General features: G+C 45.2%; 1 protein-coding gene across 1 annotated transcript; it reads right to left on the minus strand.

The window, feature by feature from the left end:
- Positions 1 to 438: 438 nt before the first annotated feature.
- Positions 439 to 4565, minus strand: LOC129822670 (extracellular calcium-sensing receptor-like). The gene is made up of 10 exons (XM_055881028.1): positions 4510 to 4565; positions 3904 to 4192; positions 3499 to 3585; positions 3267 to 3374; positions 2979 to 3161; positions 2520 to 2900; positions 2076 to 2306; positions 1535 to 1658; positions 966 to 1438; positions 439 to 882 (listed from the first exon to the last, which is right to left on the minus strand). The coding sequence occupies exons 1-10, from the start codon at positions 4563 to 4565 to the stop codon at positions 439 to 441; spliced, it is 2376 nt and encodes a 791-aa protein (XP_055737003.1).
- Between the last annotated feature and the right edge of the window lie 19863 nt (positions 4566 to 24428).

A 24428-nucleotide genomic window follows, 5' to 3' on the forward strand; every position in this document is an offset into this window, starting at 1 on the left:
AGCAAGTTTGCTGCAATTCTAAACATTTTAACATGTGGCAGAAGGAAGATTTAGCAATTTTACAGCTATTTTCCTGTAATTCCACACATTTTGCTATAGGTTGTAGAGAAGTGTTTGCAGTTTTCAATATGATATCTGAATGAGAGTGGTAATTTGACCAATTTTATGATAGCTGGCTAAAGCAATCTAGAAAATGTTAGCTGACATGGGCTAATTGAGAGACTGTCAGTGACTGACACAACAACAGGAAAATGCTGACACAGAACCACATTTCTAAATTTCACCTTGTGTATTCTACCATTCTTAATATTCAATATTAAGTTGATAACCCAAAATGTATCAGTTTTGTAAAATTGATCCGCTGGCCTACAAAAAGGGGGGGGGGGGGGGGTGTCAGTTGCCTGTCCCTGATATAAATGATAGACGTTGTAAGATCCACTAGAATGTCTTGTCAGGTGCAGACTTGGCCATGAGGTGTTTCCTGTTGTTCTTCTCAGGCTTCAGCAGAATGATGTAACATTTGGGCAGGAAGAGGCAGGTCAGCAGGCCGAAACTGGAGCCCAGGATGGCGAACACCTCCGTGGCCGTGGAGTACTTCCCAGGAGAGCTGACGTAGGCAGGGATGAAGGAGATCCACACGGCACAGAATATCAGCATGCTGAAGGTGATGTACTTGGCCTCGTTGAAGTTGTCTGGTAGTTTCCTGGCCAGGAAGGCTAAGAGGAGACAGAGGGAGGCCAGCAGGCCGATGTATCCCAGCACAAGGCAGAAGCCCAGGGCTGAGCCCTCATCACATAGGAGGATGACACAGGCACTCTCACGTGTCATCAGTCTGCGTGGGCTGGGAGGGGAAACAGCCAGCCACACAGCACAGATCACCACCTGGAGGAGGAAAATAATTATCATGTTGATAAGTCCAACAAGGGTGCATGATACGAAGAGAACAACTGGGTCAATGTTCCTACCTGGACCAGAGTACAGAGTGAGATGAAGGCTCTCTGCTGGAGAGGCCCAAACAATTTCATGACATTACTGGCTGGAAGTGTAGCCCTGAAGGCCATCAACACCACTATTGTTTTCCCCAGAACACAAGAGATGCAGAGGACGAAGGTGATCCCAAACGCTGTGTGACGCAGCATACAGGACCACTCAGAGGGCCGGCCAATGAAAGTAAGAGAACACAGAAAACACAGAGTCAAGGAGAAGAGCAGCAGGAAGCTCAGCTCAGAGTTGTTGGCCCTGACAATGGGGGTGGCGCGGTGACAGGCGAATATGAGGACGACTGTGGCAGTGCAGAAGGACCCCAGGAGGGCCACGGAGAGCAGAGCGATACCCATTGTGTCACCGTAGGACAGGAAGTCAACCTGCTTGGGGATGCAGGCTGTACACTCCTCATTGGACCAGAACTCAGGTAGGCAGCGAACACACTCTATAGCATCTGGGGAACATGGAGAAGACAAGACATATTTTCTGTAGTGAGGCTGGGTTATGACAACACACGCTCACATCCATACAGGCTGTAGACTGGCCTCACCTGTCTGATTGCTAATCTCCCCTGCTGTACAGACCACACAGTCAAAGCAGCAGATAGGGAAGTGAGGCCTGATGGCCCTCCGAGTGCCTGGATGACAGCTGCTACTGCATACTGACAGAGGGACCTGGGAGGGAGATCACACACTGCTTCAGTCAGAATTAAACATGAATGCGTAGGAACACACACGAGAGCAACAGAGATACAAAAATAAATACAAAATACAAATCCAACTTAATTAATGTATTATTTGACCATATTCCATGACCATGGAATTCAAAAGAATACATCTGAAAAGGAAAACTAAACTACTGAATGCAATTTCTTACAACAACAAAATAACTTTTAACAGACATCATAGTTGGATGCAGTTTAAGGAAATGAATGTTTTTTGTTGCATCCATCTCCTCCAGTTATTCTTTGTCTCCTCATTTTCTAAGAAATTAAATCTATTTTTTCCAAAGTAATCTAACTAGGACAGCATTTTTTTAAAGAATATTAAGAGATTAAAAGGTAAAAGTTCAGACATTTATGAGAGCCTTACTGTTGTCTGGTTTCCATTCCAAATGATGTCCGTTTTCTGGATGTATAGTTTCTTCCCGCCCAGGCTGGTAGTCTCGTCAAACCTCCCCACTGTGACAAACTCTACTTGGCCCTCTGCCCCTAACTGCCAGTTCACCAGGTCATACACAGCCACTGGGTCCCCGTTCACATCAAACTTAGTCTCATCACCAAAAGAGTTAGAGAACTCCACCTGCTTCAGGTAGTGCAGGAGCTGAGGAGAAAAAGACAATCGGGGCATACATTCAGAATGTTTCAAATGTAACCATTTGTTTTGTTTAAAACTATTTTTAAAAGTAACTACTTTTCTTTCTTAAAACAACATATGAAAGTAAAAAAAAATATTTGTCTAAAACTTTATTTAAAAGTAGAAAAATGTCTTGTTTAAAACATCAGTACATTTATCTGACCAGTACCAGTCCTGTACCTGCCATGGCTGTACGCTGTCAGTATTTGGGCAGGCATGCAGAGGAAAAGGTCCTCTTCCTGTCTCACAGCTCCTCATAGCATGCAGTGCGTGGGCGATGGCGTACACAGCCTTGTACACATTATAGGATATCCTCAACTGAGACACGTCAGAGTAGATATTCCGGACACTGCCCAGGTCCTCAGACCCAGAGCACAGAGGTTTACCCCCCTGACTATCTCCAACCCCATCACCCTGCAGGCTACACCTAAACACCTCCTCCCAGAAAGGGCGTAGGAACGGGTCCTTGGAGGCGTCTGGGCTGGAGGGGTGGAGACGCAGCAGGAACTCCTGTAGTCCAGGGATGTGCACAGCTCGGCGGATGGCAAAGCCCATGGAGCCCTGGAGGATGGGGAGGAAGCGGGGTGGGGTGGAGAGAACTGAGGCTGTACTCCAGGCTTCGCTGGCCAGCCACTGCACCCCTGTCAGACCCTGTCGCAGGGCCTCGTCAAACAAAGCTCCAGCATCCTGCTCCAGAGCAAACACCAGAACCACCCCAGTCCCGGAGGACCGAATACGGGCAACGATGGAGGCCATAGCCCCCTCCGCGTGGTTTTTGGGGATGATTTCATGGAGGGCCATGCAGGCACCGAGCTTCTGCACCTAGAAAGGTATACTATGGTCATTTAGCAGACACTTTAAGCCATAACACATTCACATTGTGTATTTATCCACACAGGAGAAAATGATACAGTATATCCCACAAACCTTCTCAGAAAATATTTGTGCTCCCCCACGACCATATGCATCGTCCCCGGCAACCACACCCACCCATTTCCAGCTGAAGTGCTGGACGAGCTGCACCAGAGCATCCACCTGGAATCAGACATGGATCAACCTTTTCCCAACAGTCAATTGGTACTAGAGTAGAGATTCGATAGGAATTAGATCAGAGAGAGAAAGTGGAGAAGTTAGTGAGTTACATGGAATGAGAAGTCACCTGGAAGAAGTCACTGGGCATGGTCCTGAGGAAGGCTGGGAACTCTGCCTTGTTACTGAGACATGCACAGCTAGAGAAATAACTGACCTGAGAGAGAGAGAGAGAGAGAGAGAGAGAGAGAGAGAGAGAGAGGAGAGAGAGAGAGAGAGAGAGAGAGAGAGAGAGAGAGAGAGAGAGAGAGAGAGAGAGAGAGAGAGAGAGAGAGAGAGAGAGAGAGAGAGAGAGAGAGAGAGAGAGAGAGAGAGAGAGACAGAGAGAGAGAGAGAGAGAGAGAGAGAGAGAGAGAGAGAGAGAGAGATGATTAGAGGAAAAAGTAACTCTTTAGCCAATGTACTTCTGTTAGTAACACCCTTAAACTGTGAAGAGTAGTGTTTACTGTTAAATGTAAGTGGTCAGTCTGCCTACCTGAGGTACTCTGAAGACTCCCAGGAAGCGAGCAACCACCAGAGACAGAGTGGAGCCTCCATCCCCGATGACAACCGGAACCTGGCCACGACAGAATCCCCCCTCCACCTCTCCTTCCCCTTCTCCCCCCATCAGTTCCACAGAAGCCCTCAAGGCGTGGTAAGGAGTACTGCACGAATCATATATCTTATATCCCAGAGTGAAATTGGGGAGCAGATGATCTTCTCTGTTGATCTCCTCGATGGCGAACATCATGGTCTGCATCCAGCGGAATGTCCGGAAGTTAAACCTGCGTGGGAGAGGAGAGGACGGAGGGATGAGTCTTACACCGAGGAGAGGACAGAGGGATGAGTCTTACACCGAGGAGAGGACGGAGGGATGAGTCTTACACCGAGGAGAGGACAGAGGGATCTGTCTTACACCGAGGAGAGGACAGAGGGATGAGTCTTACACCGAGGAGAGGACAGAGGGATGAGTCTTACACCGAGGAGAGGACAGAGGGATGAGTCTTACACCGAGGAGAGGACAGAGGGATGAGTCTTACACCGAGGAGAGGACAGAGGGATGGTGACGGCCATAGTCTAGAGAAGTAACTCAGACCCTCACCCGGTGCAGCGTGTGCTGGCTGGTTTGGAGGTGAAGGAGAGGACAGGCTGCAGCATCATGTCATGGAGGGAGAAGAGGCCCCCTAGCATCACATCCCCCTCCCTCTGTAGCATAGGCAGGGCAGAGGGAGCCGTCATCAGTCTACACTGCTGAAGCTTGGACTGAGGCTGGGAGGAGATGAGACAGAACAACTCCAAGCACAGCACTGTCACACAAAGGGACCCTGATCTCTTCATTGTCTCCACACTGCCACCATTTGCTTACATAAGTCAAAAATCTATATACCAGTTTATAACTTGTACATCCAACAAAGTCACACCAAGACTTTGACAGTTCCTACTGTACTATAATCCATAAGGACACATATAATTAAGCCATGCAGTAAAGAGAGTTGTTAACTCACTACAACAGCCTGCGTTCCCATGAAGAGAGATTCCTCCAGTTTTAGAAAACACACCCTACTAAACCGTAACATATTGCATATCCTCATAAAGTCCTAGAATACACCTGCCCAACTGCCAAAGACATACAGCCAAGCTGAACCCTCACAGACAGTACAGCACACAGACCCACACACATCCTCACCCACTCATTGTGGGGTCACGGCAAGAGCCCTCTTTATATGTTGCCTACCTGACTGCCCCCCCCCCTCCCTCCTCTCAGATCACCTCCTGTCAGATAGCTCTTATCTCCCCAGGGATACCGGTCAATGGAAAGACGAGAGCATCTGCCAGTTTCACAGCAAGACAGTGACAATAACAAACTTCTGCCATGCACATCGGGACCATAATGGAGTGAGACAGGAGACAAACACCATTTGCCATTCTGCCTGAGTGAACCAGCTGATCTTACAGCGATGTGAGGAGGTAGACGGCTCACCTCACCTCCCTGCAGACAGGTACCTGCTATAAGTCTCAGACCTCTAATTTACACACTCCTCAAGGAAGAATGTGTGTCTCATTGGAGTTATGACAAAATAATGATATAACACTGCTGTTGTCATGGCAGAATAGGAGCAAAACGGTAAGTTTTGTTGAAAGTCTTCCATGTGATATACAGTACGTATATGTTAATAAACAGTACCAGTCAAAAGTTTGGACACACCTACTCATTCAAGGGTTTTTCTTTATTGTTGCTATTTTCTACATTGTAGAATAATAGTGAAGACATCAAAACTATGAAATAACACATATGGAATCATGTAGTAACCAAAAAATTGTTAAACAAATTATTGAAAGTAGCCACCCTTTGCATTGATGACAGCTTTGCACACTCTTGGCATTCCCTCAACTAGCTTCATGAGGTAGTCACCTGGAATGCATTTCAATTAACAGGTGTGCCTTGTTAATTTGTGGAATTTATTTCCTTCTTAATGAGTTTGAGCCAATCAGTTGTGTTGTGAGAAGGTAGGGATGGTGTACAGAAGAAAGCCCTATTTGGTAAAAGACTAAGTACATAATATGGCCAAAACTGCTCAAATAAGAAAACAGAAATGATAGTCCATCATTAATTTAAGACAAAAAGGTCAATCAATCCGGAAAATTTCAAGAACGGAAAGTTTCTTCAAGTGATGTCGCAAAAACCATCATGTGCTATGATGAAACTGGCTCTCATGAGGACCGACACAGGAAAGGAAGACCCAGAGTTACCTCTGCTGCAGAGCATACGTTCATTAGAGTTACCAGCCTCAGACATCGGCAATTAAATGCACCTCAGAATGCAGCCCAAATAAATGCTTCATAGAGTTCAAGTAACAGACACATCTCAACATCAACTGTTCAGAGGAGACTGTGTGAATCAGGCCTTCATGATCGAATTGCTGCAAAGAAACCACTACTCAAGGACACCAAAAATAAGAAGAGATTTACTTGGGCCAAGAAACCTGAGCAATTGACAGACCGGTGGAAATCTGTCCTTTGGTCTGATGAGTCCAAATTTGAGATTTTTCCTCGCCGTGTCTTCGTGAGACGCAGAGTAGGTGAATGAATGATCTCCAGATGTGTGGTTCCCACCGTGTAGCATGGAGGATGAGATGGTGTGGGTGTGCTTTGCTGGCGACACTGTCTATGATTTATTTACATTTCAAGCTACACTTAACCAGCATTCTGCAGCGATAAGCCATCCCATCTGGTTGGCTTATCGCGGGATATAATTTGTGGGATATATATAATTTGTTTTTCAACAGGACAATAACCCAAAATACATCTCCAGGCTGTGTAAGGGCTATTTGACCAAGAAGGAGAGTGATGAGTGCTGCATCAGTTGACCTGGCCTCCACAATCACCCAACCTCAACCCAATTGCGATAGCTTTGGATGAGTTGGACTGCAGAGTGAAGGAAAAGCAGCCAACAAGTGCTCAGCATATGTGGGAACTCCTTCAAGACTGTTGGAAAATCTCTGGTTGAGACAATGCCAAGAGTGTACAAAGCTATCATCAAGGCAAAGGGTGGCTACTTTGAAACACTTTTTTGGTTACTTCATAATTCCATATATGTTATTTCAAAGTTGTGATGTCTTCCCTGTTCTACAATGTAGAAAATAGTGAAAATAAAGAAAAACCCTTGAATGAGTAGGTGTGTCCAAACTTTTGACTGGTACTGTAAACAGTGCATTCGGAAAGTATTCAGACCCTTTGACTTTTTCCACATGTTGTTACGTTATGGCCTTATTCTAAAATGGATTCAATAATTTTTTCCCCTCAACAATCTACACACAATACCCCATAATGACAACGCAAAAAAATATATATATTTTTTGCAAATGTATATTTAAAAAAAAAATGTATGAAATATCACATTTACATAAGTATTCCCTCTACTCAGTACTTTGTTGAAGCACCTTTGGCAACGATTACAACCTTGTGTCTTTGGTATGACGCTACAAGCTTGGCACACCTGTATTTAGGGAGTTTCTCCCATTCTTCTCTGCAGATCCTCTCAAGCTCTGTCAGGTTGGATGGGGAGCATCGCTGCACAGCTATTTTCAAGTCTCTCCAGAGATGTTGAATCGGGTTCAAGTCCGGGCTCTGGCTGGGCCACTCAAGGACATTCAGAGACTTGTTCCAAAACCACTCCTGCATTGTCTTGGCTGTGCACTTAGGGTCGTTGTCCTGTTGGAAGGTGAACCTTTGCTCAAGTCTGAGGTCCTGAGCGCTCTGGAGCAGGTTTTCATCAAGGAACTCTCTGTACATTACTCCATTCATCTTTGCCTTGATCCTGACTAGTCTCCCAGTCCCTGCTGCTGAAAAACATACCCACAGCATGATGCTGCTACCACTATGCTTCACTGTAGGGATGGTTGCATGTTTCCTCCAGATGTGACATTTGGCTTTCAGGCCAAAGAGTTCAATCTTGGTTTCATCAGACCAGAGAATTTTGTTTCTCATGGTCTGAGAGTCATTTAGGTGCCTTTTGGCAAACTCCAAGCGGGCTGTCATGTGCCTTTTACTGAGGCTTCCGTCTGGCCACTCTACCATAAAGGCCTGACTGGTGGAGTGCTGCAGAGATGGTTGTCCTTCTGGAAGGTTCACCCATCTCCACAGAAGAACTCTGGAGCTCTGTCAGAGTGACCATCGGGTTCTTGGTCACCTCCCTGACCAAGGTCCTTCTCCCTCAATTGCTGAGTTTGGCTGGGCGGCCAGCTCTAGGAAGAGTCTTGGTGGTTCCAAACTTCTTCCATTTAAGAATGATATAGGCCACTGTGTTCTCGGGGACCTTCATCGCTGCAGAATTTTTTGGGCACCATTCCCCAGATCTGTGCCTCGACACAACGCTGTCTCAGAGCTCTACGGACAATTCCTTCAACCTCATGGCTTGGTTTCTGCTCTGACATGCATTGTCAACTGTGGGACATTACATAGACAGGTGTGTGCCTTTCCAAATCATGTCCATTCAATTTGAATTTACTACAGATTGACTCGAATCAAGTTGTGGAAAAATCTCAAGGGTGATCAATGGAAACAGGATGCACCTGAACTCAATGTCGAGTCTCATAGCAAAGGTTCTAAATTCTTATGTAAATAAGGTATTCCTTATTTTATTTTTAATTAGCAAAAATGTCTAAAAGCCTGTTTTCGCTTCTGTTAATGAGGGGTATTGTGTGTAGATTGATGCGGACATTTTTTTGTTCAAACCATTTTAGAATAAGGCTGTAACTTAACAAAATGTGGAAAAAGTCAAGGGATCTGAGTACGATCTGAGTACTTTCCTAATGCACTGTACTGTACATGTGTAGCTGATTCATTCAGGACACAGTGTTGCTCTTTTCCCTTCATGCCAGCGCTGAGTCTCTTAGTGCAGTGAAGCATGCGTACATAGTATTTAGAGAGTTGGCACAACTTTTAGAGTTTTAAATATTGTTCTAATTATAGATATTGTCACGATCGTGTGGCGGATTAACGGACCAAAATGCAGCTTTTGGAAAATAAGCCATCTTCTTTTATTATAACACGAAGATGAACACGACACAAAAACACTTTAACAAAACAACCGTGAAGCTACAAACGTTGTGCACAAACATACAGGCTATCATACAGGACTGAGGGACTGCAGCTCCGGACTGAGGGACTGCAGCTCCGGACTGAGGGACGGCCCATGGCTGGCTGACAGATCTGGCTGCTCATGGCTGGCTAACGGATCTGGCTGCTCATGGCTGGCTAACTGATCTGGCTGCTCATGGCTGGCTGACGGATCTGGCTGCTCATGGCTGGCTGACTGATCTGGCTGCTCATAGCTGGCTGACGGATCTGGCTGCTCATGGCTGGCTGACGGATCTGGCTGCTCATGGCTAGCTGACGGATCTGGCTGCTCATGGCTAGCTGACGGATCTGGCTGCTCATGGCTAGCTGACGGATCTGGCTGCTCATGGCTAGCTGACGGATCTGGCTGCTCATGGCTAGCTGACGGATCTGGCTGCTCATGGCTAGCTGACGGATCTGGCTGCTCATGGCTAGCTGACGGATCTGGCTGCTCATGGCTAGCTGACGGATCTGGCTGCTCATGGCTAGCTGACGGATCTGGCTGCTCATGGCTGGCTGGCGGCTCTGGCAGATCCTGTCTGGTTGGCGGCTCTGGCAGATCCTGTCTGGTTGGCGGCTCTGGCAGATCCTGTCTGGTTGGCGGCTCTGGCAGATCCTGTCTGACGTACGGCTCTAGCGGCTCCTGTCTGGCTGGCGGCTCTAGCGGCTCCTGTCTGGCGGACGGCTCAGTGGGCTCATGGCAGACGGGCGGCTTTGCAGGCTCATGGCAGACGGGCGGCTTTGCAGGCTCATTGCAGACGGATGGCTCAGATGGCGCTGGGGAGACGGATGGCTCAGATGGCGCTGGGGAGACGGATGGCTCAGATGGCGCTGGGGAGACGGGCAGTTCAGTCATTGCTGTGCAGACGGCAGACTCCTGCCGGCTGAGGCGCACTGTAGGCCTGGTGCGTGGTGCCGGGACTGGTGGCACCGGGCTGGGGACACGCATCTCAGGGCTAGTGCGGGGAGCAGCAACAGGACGCACAGGACTCTGGGGACACACAGGAGGCTTGGTGCGTGGTTTAGACACTGGTGGTAAAGGGCTGGAGACACGCACCATATAGCTAGTGCGTGGAGGAGGCACTGGTGGTACTGGGTTGGGGCGGGGAGGTGGCGCCGGAAATACCGGACCGTGCAGGCGTACTGGCTCCCTTGAACGCCGAGCCTGCCCAACCTTACCTGGTTCTATGCTCCCCGTCGCCTGACCAGTGCGGGGAGGTGGAATAACCCGCACCGGCCTATGTAGGCGAACCGGGGACACCATGCATAAGGCTGGTGCCATGTACGCCGGCCCGAGGAGACGCACTGGTGACCAGATGCGTTGGGCCGGCTTCATGACATATGGCTCAACGCTCAGTCTAGCCCGGCCGATACGTGGAGCTGAAATGTACCGAACCGGGCTATGCACGCGTACAGGAGACACCGTGCGCTCTACTGCGTAACACGGTGTCTGCCCGTACTCTCGCTCTCCACGGTAAGTACAGGGAGTAGGCGCAGGTTTCCTACCTGACTTCGCCACACTCCCTTTAAGGCCCCCCCCAAGAAATTTTTGGGTTGTACTCACGGGCTTCCAGCCTTGTCTCCGTGCTGCCTCCTCATATCGCCTCCTCTCGGCTTTCGCTGCCTCCAGCTCTTCACGAGGGAGGCGATATTCTCCAGGTTGATCCCACGGCCCCTTACCATCCAGTATCTCCTCCCATGTCCAGAAATCCTTTGTGGGTAGGTCCTGTTGCCGCCTTCCATGCCGCTTGGTCCTATGGTGGGTAATTCTGTCACGATCGTGTGGCGGATTAACGGACCAAAATGCAGCTTTTGGAAAATAAGCCATCTTCTTTTATTATAACACGAAGATGAACACGACACAAAAACACTTTAACAAAACAACCGTGAAGCTACAAACGTTGTGCACAAACATACAGGCTACTAACGTTCTTACATAGACAATTACCCACAACCAATGAGAGCCTATGGCTACCCTAAATAAGGCTCCCAATCAGAGACAACCGAAATCAGCTGTCTCTAATTGGGAACTCATTCAGGTAACCATAGACTCTCCTAGATAACTAACCAACATAGACAACGCTAGACATATACACTCAACACAAAACCATCTACTACACCCCATAACCCCTTTACCAAATAAACACCCAAAACCAACAAAACATAAACATTACCCATGTCACACCCTGACCTAACTAAAATAATAAAGAAAACAAAGAATAATAAGGCCAGGGCGTGACAGATATTCAGTTACATTGCATTGTTTAAATATTCCCCGTGTCATGTTAATAGGGCGCTAACATGTCTGCCGTAGAATGTTGTGGTGTCATGGAAACGCATCATAACGCGAAAAACCTCAATGTCCAAACTCTCTAAATACAAATCTCTGCTGTAAACCTGTGGAGTAATGACTCATTAAGGCCCGCTTTGTGTAATAATGTGCTCTGGTGTTGGGGAACAGATCATTAAGACTAGTGCTGCAGGCTATGTGACACAGAAAGGAGGGCAGAGAGAGGAAGATGTAAACAGATAGAATGAGTGTTATGTCGCCTCAGGCTATAGTTTGGCTCCTCTTAACTAATTGCCTCCCTTTGTGAGAAAGAGAGGGGAGGGGGAGGATGGCGAGAGAGGAAGGGAGGGAGGGGGAGTGATGGAGAGGTGTGTTGTGGCGCTCGAGGTAACAGTTTCCCCTCCTCTCCACTAATATCTCCCTGAGACTACCTCTGCTTAGTAAGTAGGGTCATAACAAGATGTCCCAGGTTGCACCTCTCTCAGAGGAGGACCTGTTCAGATGATAATGAAAACAATGTGGTGAGAGCGAGAGCAACACTGAGAAAGTTGCTGTATCACTGAGCTCCTCCAGGGAACAGGCAGGAGAAAGAGAGCAGTAAGATTTAATCAGGCGGTGTACAGATGCGGTCAAATATATGTATATTGGCACTCTTGCATGATTCACAATTTCTTCTGAAAGAAGTTATATTTGAAAAAAAAATTATGCTAACACATGCTTTTGTTTGATTTACAACTGTGCAGGACCACCCCTAATTAAAATAAATAAACAAATAAATAAACACAATAATAATAACTAAACTGAATAAGATATGTTTAACTTCAAAGTAGAAAAAATGACTTGGACTAAATGATTCAACATTTCAATTCATTTGGTTGGAGGTAATGATTCTTGTTTACTGTGTAATTTATCTTACATAATGGTAAATTGCAGGTTCCTACAGGGTAAAAATAGCCATTCAACCAGTTTTGAAAAGAAAAAACAGAACATTATGGTCCATTGCACTCCATTGTAAAGTTAAAGGGTGACAATATATTAGCATCTGTAGGCTATGTCTAAATCCAGGACACTAATAAAAGGTTTGGTAGCTAACTCAGAACTTGACTTGATCAGCTGACATTACTGTTTATGACTTCTGTCATATCATCAATTTAACACTGATATGGACTAGGCATATAGAACACATAAAAAACACCTAGAAAAAATGTCTAACTGGCCTCTTGGAAAGAAGCCCTTTATATCCTTATCAGACAGCACCAAATATTCTGTAAACACCAGCCTGGGAGGCTTGTAGGAGGTGAAAACAAATATTCTGTAAACACCAGCCTGAGAGGCTTGTAGGAAGTGAAAACAAATATTCTGTAAACACCAGCCTGAGAGGCTTGTAGGAGGTGAAAAAAAATATTCTGTAAACACCAGCCTGAGAGGCTTGTAGGAAGTGAAAACAAATATTCTGTAAACACCAGCCTGAGAGGATTGTAGGAGGTGAAAACAAATATTCTGTAAACACCAGCCTGAGAGGCTTGTAGGAAGTGAAAATAAATATTCTGTAAACACCGGCCTGAGAGGCTGGTAGGAAGTGAAAACAAATGTTCTGTAAACACCAGCCTGAGAGGCTGGTAGGACGTGAAAACAAATATTATGTAAACACCAGCCTGAGAGGCTTGTAGGAAGTGAAAACAAATGTTCTGTAAACACCAGCCTGAGAGGCTGGTAGGAAGTGAAAACAAATATTCTGTAAACACCGGCCTGAGAGGCTGGTAGGAAGTGAAAACAAATGTTCTGTAAACACCAGCCTGAGAGGCTGGTAGGACGTGAAAACAAATATTATGTAAACACCAGCCTGAGAGGCTTGTAGGAAGTGAAAACAAATGTTCTGTAAACACCAGCCTGAGAGGCTGGTAGGACGTGAAAACAAATGTTCTGAAAACACCAGCCTGAGAGGCTGGTAGGACGTGAAAACAAATATTATGTAAACACCAGCCTGATACGCTTGTAGGAAGTGAAAACAAATATTATGTAAACACCAGCCTGAGAGGCTGGTAGGAAGTGAAAACAAATATTATGTAAACACCAGCCTGATGGGCTTGTAGGAAGTGAAAACAAATATTATGTAAACACCAGCCTGATAGGCTTGTAGGAAGTGAAAACAAACATTATGTAAACACCAGCCTGAGAGGCTGGTAAGAAGTGAAAACAAATGTTCTGAAAACACCAGCCTGAGAGGCTGGTAGGAAGTCAAGGCAAATGTTCTGTAAACACCAGCCTGAGAGGCTTGTAGGAGGTGAAAACAAATATTCTGTAAACACCAACCTGAGAGGCTTGTAGGAGGTGAAAACAAATATTATGTAAACACCAGCCTGATAGGCTTGTAGGAAGTGAAAACAAATATTCTGTAAACACCAGCCTGAGAGGCTTGTAGGAGGTGAAAACAAATATTATGTAAACACCAGCCTGAGAGGCTTGTAGGAAGTGAAAACAAATGTTCTGTAAACACCAGGCTGGTAGGACGTGAAAACAAATGTTCTGTAAACACCAGCCTGAGAGGCTGGTAGGACGTGAAAACAAATATTATGTAAACACCAGCCTGATAGGCTTGTAGGAAGTGAAAACAAATATTATGTAAACACCAGCCTGAGAGGCTTGTAGAAGTCAAAACAAACGTTCTGTAAACACCAGCCTGATAGGCTTGTAGGAAGTGAAAACAAATATTATGTAAACATCAGCGTGAGAGGCTTGTAGGAGGTGAAAACAAATATTATGTAAACACCAGCCTGATAGGCTGGTAGGAAGTGAAAACAAATGTTCTGAAAACACCAGCCTGAGAGGCTTGTAGGAGGTGAAAACAAACATTATGTAAACACCAGCCTGAGAGGCTTGGCCAGCAGCATACCACCCTGCATACCACTGCTGGCTTGCTTCTGAAGCTAAGCAGGGTTGGTCCTGGTCAGTCCCTGGATGGGAGACCAGATGCTGCTGGAAGTGTTGTTGGAGGGCCAGTAGGAGGCACTCTTTCCTCTGGTCTAAAAAATATCCCAATGCCCCAGGGCAGTGATTGGGGACACTGCCCTGTGTAGGGTGCCGTCTTTCGGATGGGACGTTAAACGGGTGTCCTGACTCTCTGAGGTCATTAAAGATCCCATGGCACTTATCGTAAGAGTAGGGGTGTTAACCCCGGTGTCCTGGCTAAATTCCCAATCTGGCCCTCAAACCATCATGGTCACCTAATAATCCCCAGTTTACAATTGGCTCATTCATCCCCCTCCTCTCCCCTGTAACTATTCCCCAGGTCGTTGCTGCAAATGAGAACGTTTTCTCAGTCAACTTACCTGGTAAAATAACGGTAAAATAAATAAAATAAATAAATTGTAGGAAGTGAAAACAAATGTTCTGAAAACACCAGCCTGGGAGGCTTGTAGAAGTCAAAACAAATGTTCTGTAAACACCAGCCCGAGAGGCTTGTAGGAATGTGAAAACAAAAAGAAAGTTACTTTTAGCTGCTACAGAATCCCACAGTATCTAGCGACAGTTCTCTATGGAAATATTCTCAAATCTGCATATACGTATATATATTTTTAATCCCTCCAGATTCATGTTTCCAGCAAACGTACCTGTTGTGGATAAAAGTCTGTGCTTGATGATGTAGTGCACATACAAATCACTTTCGTGGTTAAGATCCCACGTACTGAATAAAATACATAAGGTAAATGGTTTCCCATTGCATTTTCAAATCTGTCAATGGTTTTGTCACAAAAACTGTTGCGATGGACAGCAAACTTGCCCAATCTGGTTTTGGCCCGTGCTCTCTAGACAAGAGTCCGCTGATAAAGTGTGATGAGATATGGATAAGAGCTAAAGCTCGGATAATCATGTCATCAGCTTTCAAATAATAGCCTACCCTCGATATTTAGCCTATTGGAGATCTGCATGATCACTATGCGCTAACCACCATGTGTTGTTCATCATAATTTACTTCATCTGCCGATAAACTTTTCATGCTATTCCAAGTCGTGGTGGAAGGCCTACAATGTAACATATCATCACGTGACTACAACTTCTTTGATCTGATGGCTATTATATCAATACTTGCGCATAAAGGTGTTTCCACCGTCTTCTCTCGCATACTTAATTTTACTGTCAAAAACAAATCCCACCATGTCGAATGAACAAATTGTCTGTCGACATTTATGAAATTGTAACTGGGAATTCCTGTTTCTTTCAGCCCTGTCATTGCTTTTTTAATGCATAAGTAAAGTTATTCGCATGAAATGGTTGAATGGAAACCTGGTTACAGTTCACAGAATGTCATCAGTACAATATAACAGTGAATAATCGTTGTGTTGATCTATCACGCCCTGACCTTAGAGATCCTTATTATTCCCTATGTTTGGTTAGGTCAGGGTGTAACTCGGGTGGGATATTCTATGTTTTCTGTTTCTTTGTTTTTGGGCTAGTGTGGTTCCCAATCAGAGGCAGCTGTCTATCGTTGTCTCTGATTGGGGATCATACTTAGGCAGCCCTTTTTCCCACCATTAGGTTGTGGGATCTTGTTTTCTGTTTAGTTACTGTTGCCTGACAGAACTGTGCGATTTCGTTTTTGATTTTGTTATTTTGTTAGAGTTTTTTTAAAATTAAAATCATGAACACTTTCCAAGCTGCTCCAAGCCGTTACAGAAGATCCCACCAAAAACGGACCAAGCAGCGTGGCCAGGAGGAGTGGACATGGGAGTACATCCTGGATGGAGAAGGACCCTGGACGCAGGCCGGAGAGTATCGCCGTCCAAGGGAGCAGATGGAGGCAGTGAGAGAGAAACGGCGATGATACAAGGAGTTAAGTCAACGACGGAAGCCCAAAAGGCAGCTCCCAGTTTTTTTTTGAGGGGGGTACACGGGGTGATTGGCGGAGTCAGGGTTTAGACCTGAGCCAACTCCCCGTGCTTACCGTGGGGAGCGTGTGACCGGTCAGGCACCGTGTTATGCTGTGATGCGCACTGGAGACACAGTGCGCATTCACAGCCCGGAGCGCTCTGTGCCAGCTCCCCGCATTTGCCGTGCTAGAGTGGGCATCCAGCCAGGACGGATTGTGCCAGCTCAGTGCTCCTGGTCTCCGGTGCGTCTCTTCGGCCCAGGATATCCTGCGCCAACTCCGCACACTATGTCTCCGGTGCACCTTCAGAGCCCAGTGCGTCCTGTGCCAGCGCCCTGCAGTTGCCGGGCTAGAGTGATCATCCAGCCAGGATACGTTGTGCCAGCTCTACGCTCCAGACCTCCAGTCCGCCTCCACGGCCCAGTATATCCTGCGCCGGCCCAATGCACTACGCCTCCAGTGCATCTTCAAAGCCCAGTGCGTCCTGTGCCAGCGCCCCGCACTTGCCGGGCTAAAGTGAGCATCCAGCCAGGACAGGTTGTGCCAGCTCTGCGCTCCAGACCTCCGGTGCGTCTCCATGGCCCGAAGCCTCCAGTGACGATCCATGGCCCGAAGCTTCCTGTGACGATCCATGGCACGAAGCCTCCAGTGACGATCCATGGCCCGAAGCCTCCAGCAACGGGCCCCGGTCCGGAGCCTCCAGCGACGGTCCCCAGTCCAGAGCTTACAGTGGGGGTTCTTACCCTGGAGGCCCCGACGACGATATATGGTCCGGAGGCCCTGGCGACAATCTCCGCAACAGAGGCGCCTCAAGCGGAGCGGGGTCTGCGTCCCGCACCGGAGCCTCCACCGAGAGTAGATGCCCACCCGGAACCTCCCCTATAGGTTCAGGTTTGCGACCGGAGTCCGTACCTTTGGGGGGGGGGGGGGGGGGGGGGGGGGGGTACTGTCACGCCCTGACCTTAGAGATCCTTATTATTCTCAATGTTCGGTTAGGTCAGGGTGTGACTCGGGTGGGAAATTCTATGTTTTCTGTTTCCTTGTTTTTGGCCGAGTGTGGTTCCCAATCAGAGGCAGCTGTCTATTGTTGTCTCTGATTGGGGATTATACTTAGGCAGCCCTTTTTCCCACCATTAGGTTGTGGGATCTTGTTTTCTGTTTAGTTACTGTTGCCTGAAAAAACTGTGAGTTTTTAAAATTAAAATCACGAACACTTTCCACACTGCGCCTTGGTCTACTCTTTCTATCCCCAACAAGAGCCGTTACATGATCAGGGATCTTACATTTCCCTATTACAAATGGAAGCATTTTACATTTCTTCTACTCAGTTATTGCAATTGCACTGGGTCCACTGAGAGCGATAGTTGCCCTGTGACATGGATAGGGTTCTGAGAGATATTCATATATTATATGAAAGGTGAGGCCTGGCAGAAAAAGAGAGCAAGACCGAGGGGGGAGAATGTTGTAACACTGTACATTTACTTGGTTTAAAGTATATAGTATATATACAGCTGTATACCACACGTTAGCTCTAGAGTACGGGTAAACAAACAGCCCCCAACTTATTTTAAGGATGAGCTGTTATTATTTTTGACATTCAAAATCCCCCCTACCCTTTAATGAAAAGCATGTGGGTGGAGACGCCAACCATAAGATTTTCTCTCCCTGAGCTGCCACGGTTTCAGCTGAGGGACTCTAAGTGGAAAAAAAACACTAACTAGCAGACTGGCGAAGAAAAACAATTACAGAGAGGATTCCCTGGAGAGAGACAGGGAGGGTTGTTGTGAACTTAGAGAACCGGAAAATCACCTGTGTGCCTCTGCAACACCCCAGCCTTGCCTGGAGCGCTGTTTTAACAAGCCGCGTTAGGCCAGATGTAACGAAGCATGACAAAGACTCGATGAAGCGGTTAAACGTGGCGCTTAAGGATGGGCACCAGTGAGAACACCTTGCCCCAGACCTGCCAATTTACGATAAACCCAGGGGGTGCAGGAGGAACGGAGAGGCCGGGCGGGCAGGCGAGGGCAGGTAGGTGTTTCATACACAGGTGATGACATCAGGGCCGGGGGCGATGAAGCGAGGGTTCACCAGGTGTGGCGCAGAATCATAATCAGTCTCCAGGCCTGGCAGAGTAATGGGGGAAGTGATTAGGAGATGCATTAGCAGATGCAACAAGCTGGCAAGAGACATTCAGAGGGGTAACTGTTGCTCTATTCAATGATCAACACACTCATTAGTTATGGGCTGGAGCAGACTTGTTTTATTTATAAAATAAACAATGTTCTATGTGCTATAGAAATGGAGAGATGAAGTAACATTTTCTGAAGACATTGAAATAGTCATATCCTTACATGTTGCAAGTTAATAGAACAATACTGTGAGGATGACAGTCAGGTGTGTAATGATAGATTGCAATGACTGTGCTAGGCTGATGTACAGATTGGCCTGTGTAACAGATAGGGTCTTTCCAGGAACCAGGTCATCAATATGGGCTGAGGTAGCCTGCTGTACGAGCACGTATCTCAAAGTTAAGAATACATCTACCATTCACATCACTACACGATTTACTCACAAATTTTTCTAGTTAGGGATTGACCCTCTCTATCTTAAAGGGCCAATCTGTAGGTGACACGATAGCAAAGTGCTTACACCGCCACTTTTTTGGTAAAAAGCTGAGGGATAGGCCTGGAGAAATGTAACCACTCTCAGATGAATAGACAGAGAGATGGAGGCAAAGACTGACCATCCAGGATATTAAAATGATAGTTTTAACCATGTTTTTTTTTTACATTTACATAGTTTACAAATATTGGAATAAAATAAGTTTATATTTTTTTCTGATGTGGTAAAACTATATTCTTCAAGAATCAATTGGAATATATCAGTACTTTATGACCCAAAAAATGGATGTAGCAATTGCAGATTTCCCCTAACCTTTTACTGCCGTAGGCTAAATCAGGGTCACAAAAGTATACGCCTCACACACATGGTTATGGGCTTAAAGAAAATTAGACACCTGTACCATGTCAGATATAGATTTGAAATGTATTACATTTTGAGTTTGCATCCCAATATTACACTTTATATACATCAAAGAAGACTGAAATGTAACAAAACTGTTTGACATAGAAAAACCACATTTCTGCAGTTTCTGTTTCATAATAATGTTTATTAATGATGAAATGATGAAAAATATTAATCATTTTCCACCCATGAGGCCACTAGAGGGCGATTTGGTCAGTTGATTGCAGGAAAGGGTTTTAACCGAGACTTGGCAAATAATGTTGAGAATGTTAATGCACCAAAGACTGTCCATCCAGAGTAGACTTAGATACAAACCTGGGAGAACATCATCATTTGTTGTAATAATCAAGTTAATAATAGTGATTAAAATAACATTTATTTCCCACCCGATTAGGAAACTACAACCCCTGCTAAATTATATGCCAGATAGTATAACCTGCAGTCAACGTCAGATTGATGGAGAGGATGCTTCTGCATGTTGTCATTGACTAATAGTGATCTATAGAGGCTGCTCCCAGTCAACACAGTCAGTGGAGGGAGACAGAGTCCATGATAAGGCCCTCTATTCCTCTCTGTCACACTGGGATAGTAGTCAACACCTGTGTCTAGGCAGAGAGGCTCATACATACTCTGAAACCAACACCTAACCCCTAGTCCATGCCAGAATGGACATATGAAAGGATTGGATGGGTTAGGTTTAAGTAATATGGTGGAAACTCCATCAGGTCTGCTGAGGTGTATTTCATGTTGCTTACATTCAATCTATTTTCCTTTCATAGAGTCCAGGGATAGTGGTAAGAAGTATGACTGTCCCATTGTCTAAGAGCAATCCAATACTGTCCCATTGTCTTACAACAGTCCAAGACTGTCCCATTGTCTAAGAGCAATCCAATACTGTCCCATTGTCTTACAACAGTCCAAAACTGTTCCATTGTCTAAGAGCAATCCAATACTGTCCCATTGTCTTACAACAGTCCAAGACTGTCCCATTGTCTAAGAGCAATCCAATACTGTCCCATTGTCTTACAACAGTCCAAGACTGTCCCATTGTATTAGAACAGTCCAAGACTGTCCCATTGTCTTACAACAGTCCAAGACTGTCCCATTGTATTAGAACAGTCCAATACTGTCCCATTGTCTTACAACAGTCCAAGACTGTCCCATTGTATTAAAACAGTCCAATACTGTCCCAGTGTCTTACAACAGTCCAAGACTGTCCCATTGTATTAAAACAGTCCAATACTGTCCCAGTGTCTTACAACAGTCCAAGACTGTCCCAATGTCTTACAACAGTCCAAGACTGTCCCATTGTCTTACAACAGTCCAAGACTGTCCCATTGTCTTACAACAGTCCAAGACTGTCCCATTGTCTAACAACAGTCCAAGACTGTCCCATTGTATTAGAACAGTCCAATACTGTCCCATTGTCTTACAACAGTCCAAGACTGTCCCATTGTATTAGAACAGTCCAATACTGTCCCAGTGTCTTACAACAGTCCAAGACTGTCCCATTGTATTAGAACAGTCCAAGACTGTCCAATGTCTTACAACAGTCCAAGATTGTCCCATTGTCTTACAACAGTCCAAGACTGTCCCATTGTATTACAAAAGTTTCAAGACTGTCCCAATCTCTTACAGCAGTCCAAGACGGTCCCATTGTCTTACAACAGTCCAAGACTGTCCCAATGTCTTACGACAGTCCAAGACTGTCCCAATGTCTTACAGCAGTCCAATACTGTCCCATTGTATTACAACAGTCCAATACTGTCCAAATGTCTTACAACAGTCCAAGACTGTGTCATTGGCATATCTGTTCACTATCCCACGTAAACCATAATGTAATCAATCACATAGCTACAGCACCCGATGACACAGGAAGGCCAAAAAAATCATCAAGAACATCAACCACCTGAGCCACTGATTGTTCACTCCACTATCATCCAGAAGGCGAGGTCAGTACAGGTGCACCAAAGCTGGGATCGAGAGACTGAAAAACAGCTTCTATCTCAAGGCTACCAGACTGTTAAACAGCCATCACTCACAGCCAGCTACCACCCGGTTACTCAACCCTGCACCTTAGAGGCTGCTGCCCTATATACATAGACATGGAATCACTGGCCACTGTAATAATGGAACACTGGACACTTTAATATTGTTTACATACTGCTTTACTCATTTCATATGTATATACTGTACTGTATTTTGGTTAATGCCACTCCGACATTGTTCATCCTAATATTTATATATTTCTTAATTCCATTATTTTACTTTTAGATGTGTGTGTATTGTTGTAAATTGTTAGATACTACTGCACTGTTGGATCTAGGAATACAAGCATTTCGTTACACTCGCAATAACATCTGCTAAATATGTGTATGTGACCAATACAAATCAATTTGATTTGATTTAGCTACATTGTTGATGATAACATTCTGGAAAATGTTCATTACTTGAATAGGTATTGCAACTTTTTGTATTGCAACTCTATGTGTTACAACTCTATGTATTGCAACTCTATGTATTGCAACTCCATGTATTCCAACTCTATGTATTCCAACTCTATGCATTGCAACTCTATGTATTGCAACTCTATGTATTGCAACTCTATGTTTTGCAACTCTATGTATTGCAACTCTATGTATTCAAACTCTATGTATTCCAAATCTATGTATTGCAACTATGCATTGCATCTCTATGCATTGCAACTCTATGTATTCCAACTCTATGCATTGCAACTCTATGTATTCCAACTATATGTATCCAACTCTATGTATTCCAATTCTTGTATTGCAACTCTATGTATTACAACTCTATGTATTGAAACTCTATGTATTGCAATTCTGTGTATTGCAACTCTATGTATTGCAACTCTATGTATTCCAACTCTATGTATTGAAACTCTATGTATTGCAATTCTGTGTATTACAACTCTATGTATTGAAACTCTATGTATTCCAACTCTATGTATTGAAACTCTATGTGAGCCTTACAATGGGCTCAGTGTTATTTAGCAGAGATGCTGAAAGTTTGGTGTTTTTTAGCAGGGAGGCTGAAAGCTCTGTGTTATTTAGTAGGGAGGCTGAAAGCTCTTTGTTATTTAGTAGGGAGGCTGAAAGCTTAGTGTTATTTAGCAGGGAGGCTGAAAGCTCTGTGTTATTTAGCAGGGAGGCTGAAAGCTCTGTGTTATTTAGCAGGGAGGCTGAAAGCTCTGTGTTATTTAGCAGGGAGGCTGAAAGCTCTGTGTTATTTAGCAGGGAGGCTGAAAGCTCCGTGTTATTTAGCAGGGAGGCTGAAAGCTCTGTGTTATTTAGCAGGGAGGCTGAAAGCTCCGTGTTATTTAGTAGGGAGGCTGAAAGCTTAGTGTTATTTAGCAGGGAGGCTGAAAGCTCCGTGTTATTTAGTAGGGAGGCTGAAATTCTGTGTTATTTAGCAGGGAGGCTGAAAGCTCCGTGTTATTTAGCAGGGAGGCTGAAAGCTCTGTGTTATCTAGTAGGGATGCTGAAAGCTCCGTGTTATTTAGCAGGGAGGCTGAAAGCTCCGTGTTATTTAGCAGGGAGGCTGAAAGCTCCGTGTTATTTAGCAGGGAGGATGAAAGCTCTGTGTTATTTAGCAGGGAGGCTGAAAGCTCTGTGTTATTTAGCAGGGAGCCTGAAAGCTCTGTGTTATTTAGCAGGGAGGCTGAAAGCTCCGTGTTATTTAGCAGGGAGGCTGAAAGCTCTGTGTTATTTAGCAGGGAGGCTGAAAGCTCCGTGTTATTTAGCAGGGAGGATGAAAGCTCTGTGTTATTTAGCAGGGAGGCTGAAAGCTCCGTGTTATTTAGCAGGGAGGCTGAAAGCTCTGTGTTATTTAGCAGGGAGGCTGAAAGCTCTGTGTTATTTAGCAGGGAGGCTGAAAGCTCCGTGTTATTTAGCAGGGAGGCTGAAAGCTCTGTGTTATTTAGCAGGGAGGCTGAAAGCTCCGTGTTATTTAGGAGGGAGGCTGAATGTTTGAAAGTTAGTATTGCGTTTGTGATTAGAAAGTGCTGTTTCTCTGTCCAGTCTGTATTGGCCACATGGTGTTGACCACTGTCAATGCCACAATGGTCCAGGAACAGGCCATGACTTCCTCTGAATGAGCCAGGTGGGAGGCAGTGAAGGGGAACTCAGAGTCAAGGGGGAGTTCTGTCAGTAAGTCAGGAGGCTTGTCAGAAGGCGACGCCTACCTGGGGTCTGAGGGGAACCAGAAGGAACCACGGAGGGGGTGGGGGGACATGGGGCAGGCCTCAGGCTTCTCCATCTCAACACATGTGTTCTTGAGCTCAGATCTAACTCCCCGACGGACGGCCCTCAGAAGGGCACTCGCCTGGAAAACGATCTGACAGGCATCTGCACAAACACACAACACAAACAACCCAGGTTTTTAATTGAACCTGGCCTCAGAGCCATATCATAAGATCATTAAACAACCACAGGGCTGGAAAAAATCAGCACAACAAATTGAACAGAGCACACTTCAATGCCTCGCTAAATCACGCTGAATTAACTGTTAATTTAGTGTGACTGTCAAAAGTATTATTTTAATATCCTTATCTAGATGATTATGATGGGCCTAAATTGCGAAGGAATGAGGTGATGTGAAGATTAGTAATGGAAGTGAATACATCAAATAAAATTACTGCAATCTGCCAAAATTACACAAACATAAACAAATATACTGTCTGCCAGACATGTGTAAACACATACAATGACTCACTCACGGATGCAGTGGCTCTGTTCGAGAGCATCAAAACTGTGATGTATCATGGGTAAATTGTGACTGCCTGACTGATCTACAAATAATATTCAATACATGTACTGTACTGTTTATAAGAATATGAAAATGTACTGTACTGTATATAAGAATATGACATTGTACTGCACTGTATATGTGAATAGTGTGTGAATTGTATTTATGTTGTCTCTTGGTGTCTTTCCTTTATATAACTCTTATTTTATATTTATGTTCAATTTAATGTCATATCTTATGTTGTTTTTGTCTAGTACTATTGTGTACTTTGTCATGTATTTGTTTGTTTTATGTGAAACCCAGGAAGAGGATCTGCCGCATGCGCAGTAGCTAATGCAGATGATACTTAACTGAACTCCTGAGCAGCACATTAGTGCAGACAGCATTCTAATCAGGAATCTCATCAGGAATCGTTAACGAGGACACCATCTCAACAGTCACAGGTACAGACAAATGT

Source organism: Salvelinus fontinalis, chromosome 24 (assembly GCF_029448725.1).
Source record: "Salvelinus fontinalis isolate EN_2023a chromosome 24, ASM2944872v1, whole genome shotgun sequence".
Lineage (NCBI taxonomy): Eukaryota > Metazoa > Chordata > Actinopteri > Salmoniformes > Salmonidae > Salvelinus > Salvelinus fontinalis.

What these genes read in the sequence shown, in the direction of transcription:
- LOC129822670 (XM_055881028.1), bottom strand. Translation starts at nt 4,565, where the DNA reads ATGCTGCAGCCTGTCCTCTCCTTCACCTCCAAACCAGCCAGCACACGC. An exon ending in GAGTCTTCAGAGTACCTCAG is followed by an intron (nt 3,586 to 3,903) that starts GTAGGCAGACTG and finishes TCTCTCTCTCAG; the next exon opens with GTCAGTTATTTCTCTAGCTG. An exon ending in ACAGCGTACAGCCATGGCAG is followed by an intron (nt 2,307 to 2,519) that starts GTACAGGACTGG and finishes TTTTCTCCTCAG; the next exon opens with CTCCTGCACTACCTGAAGCA.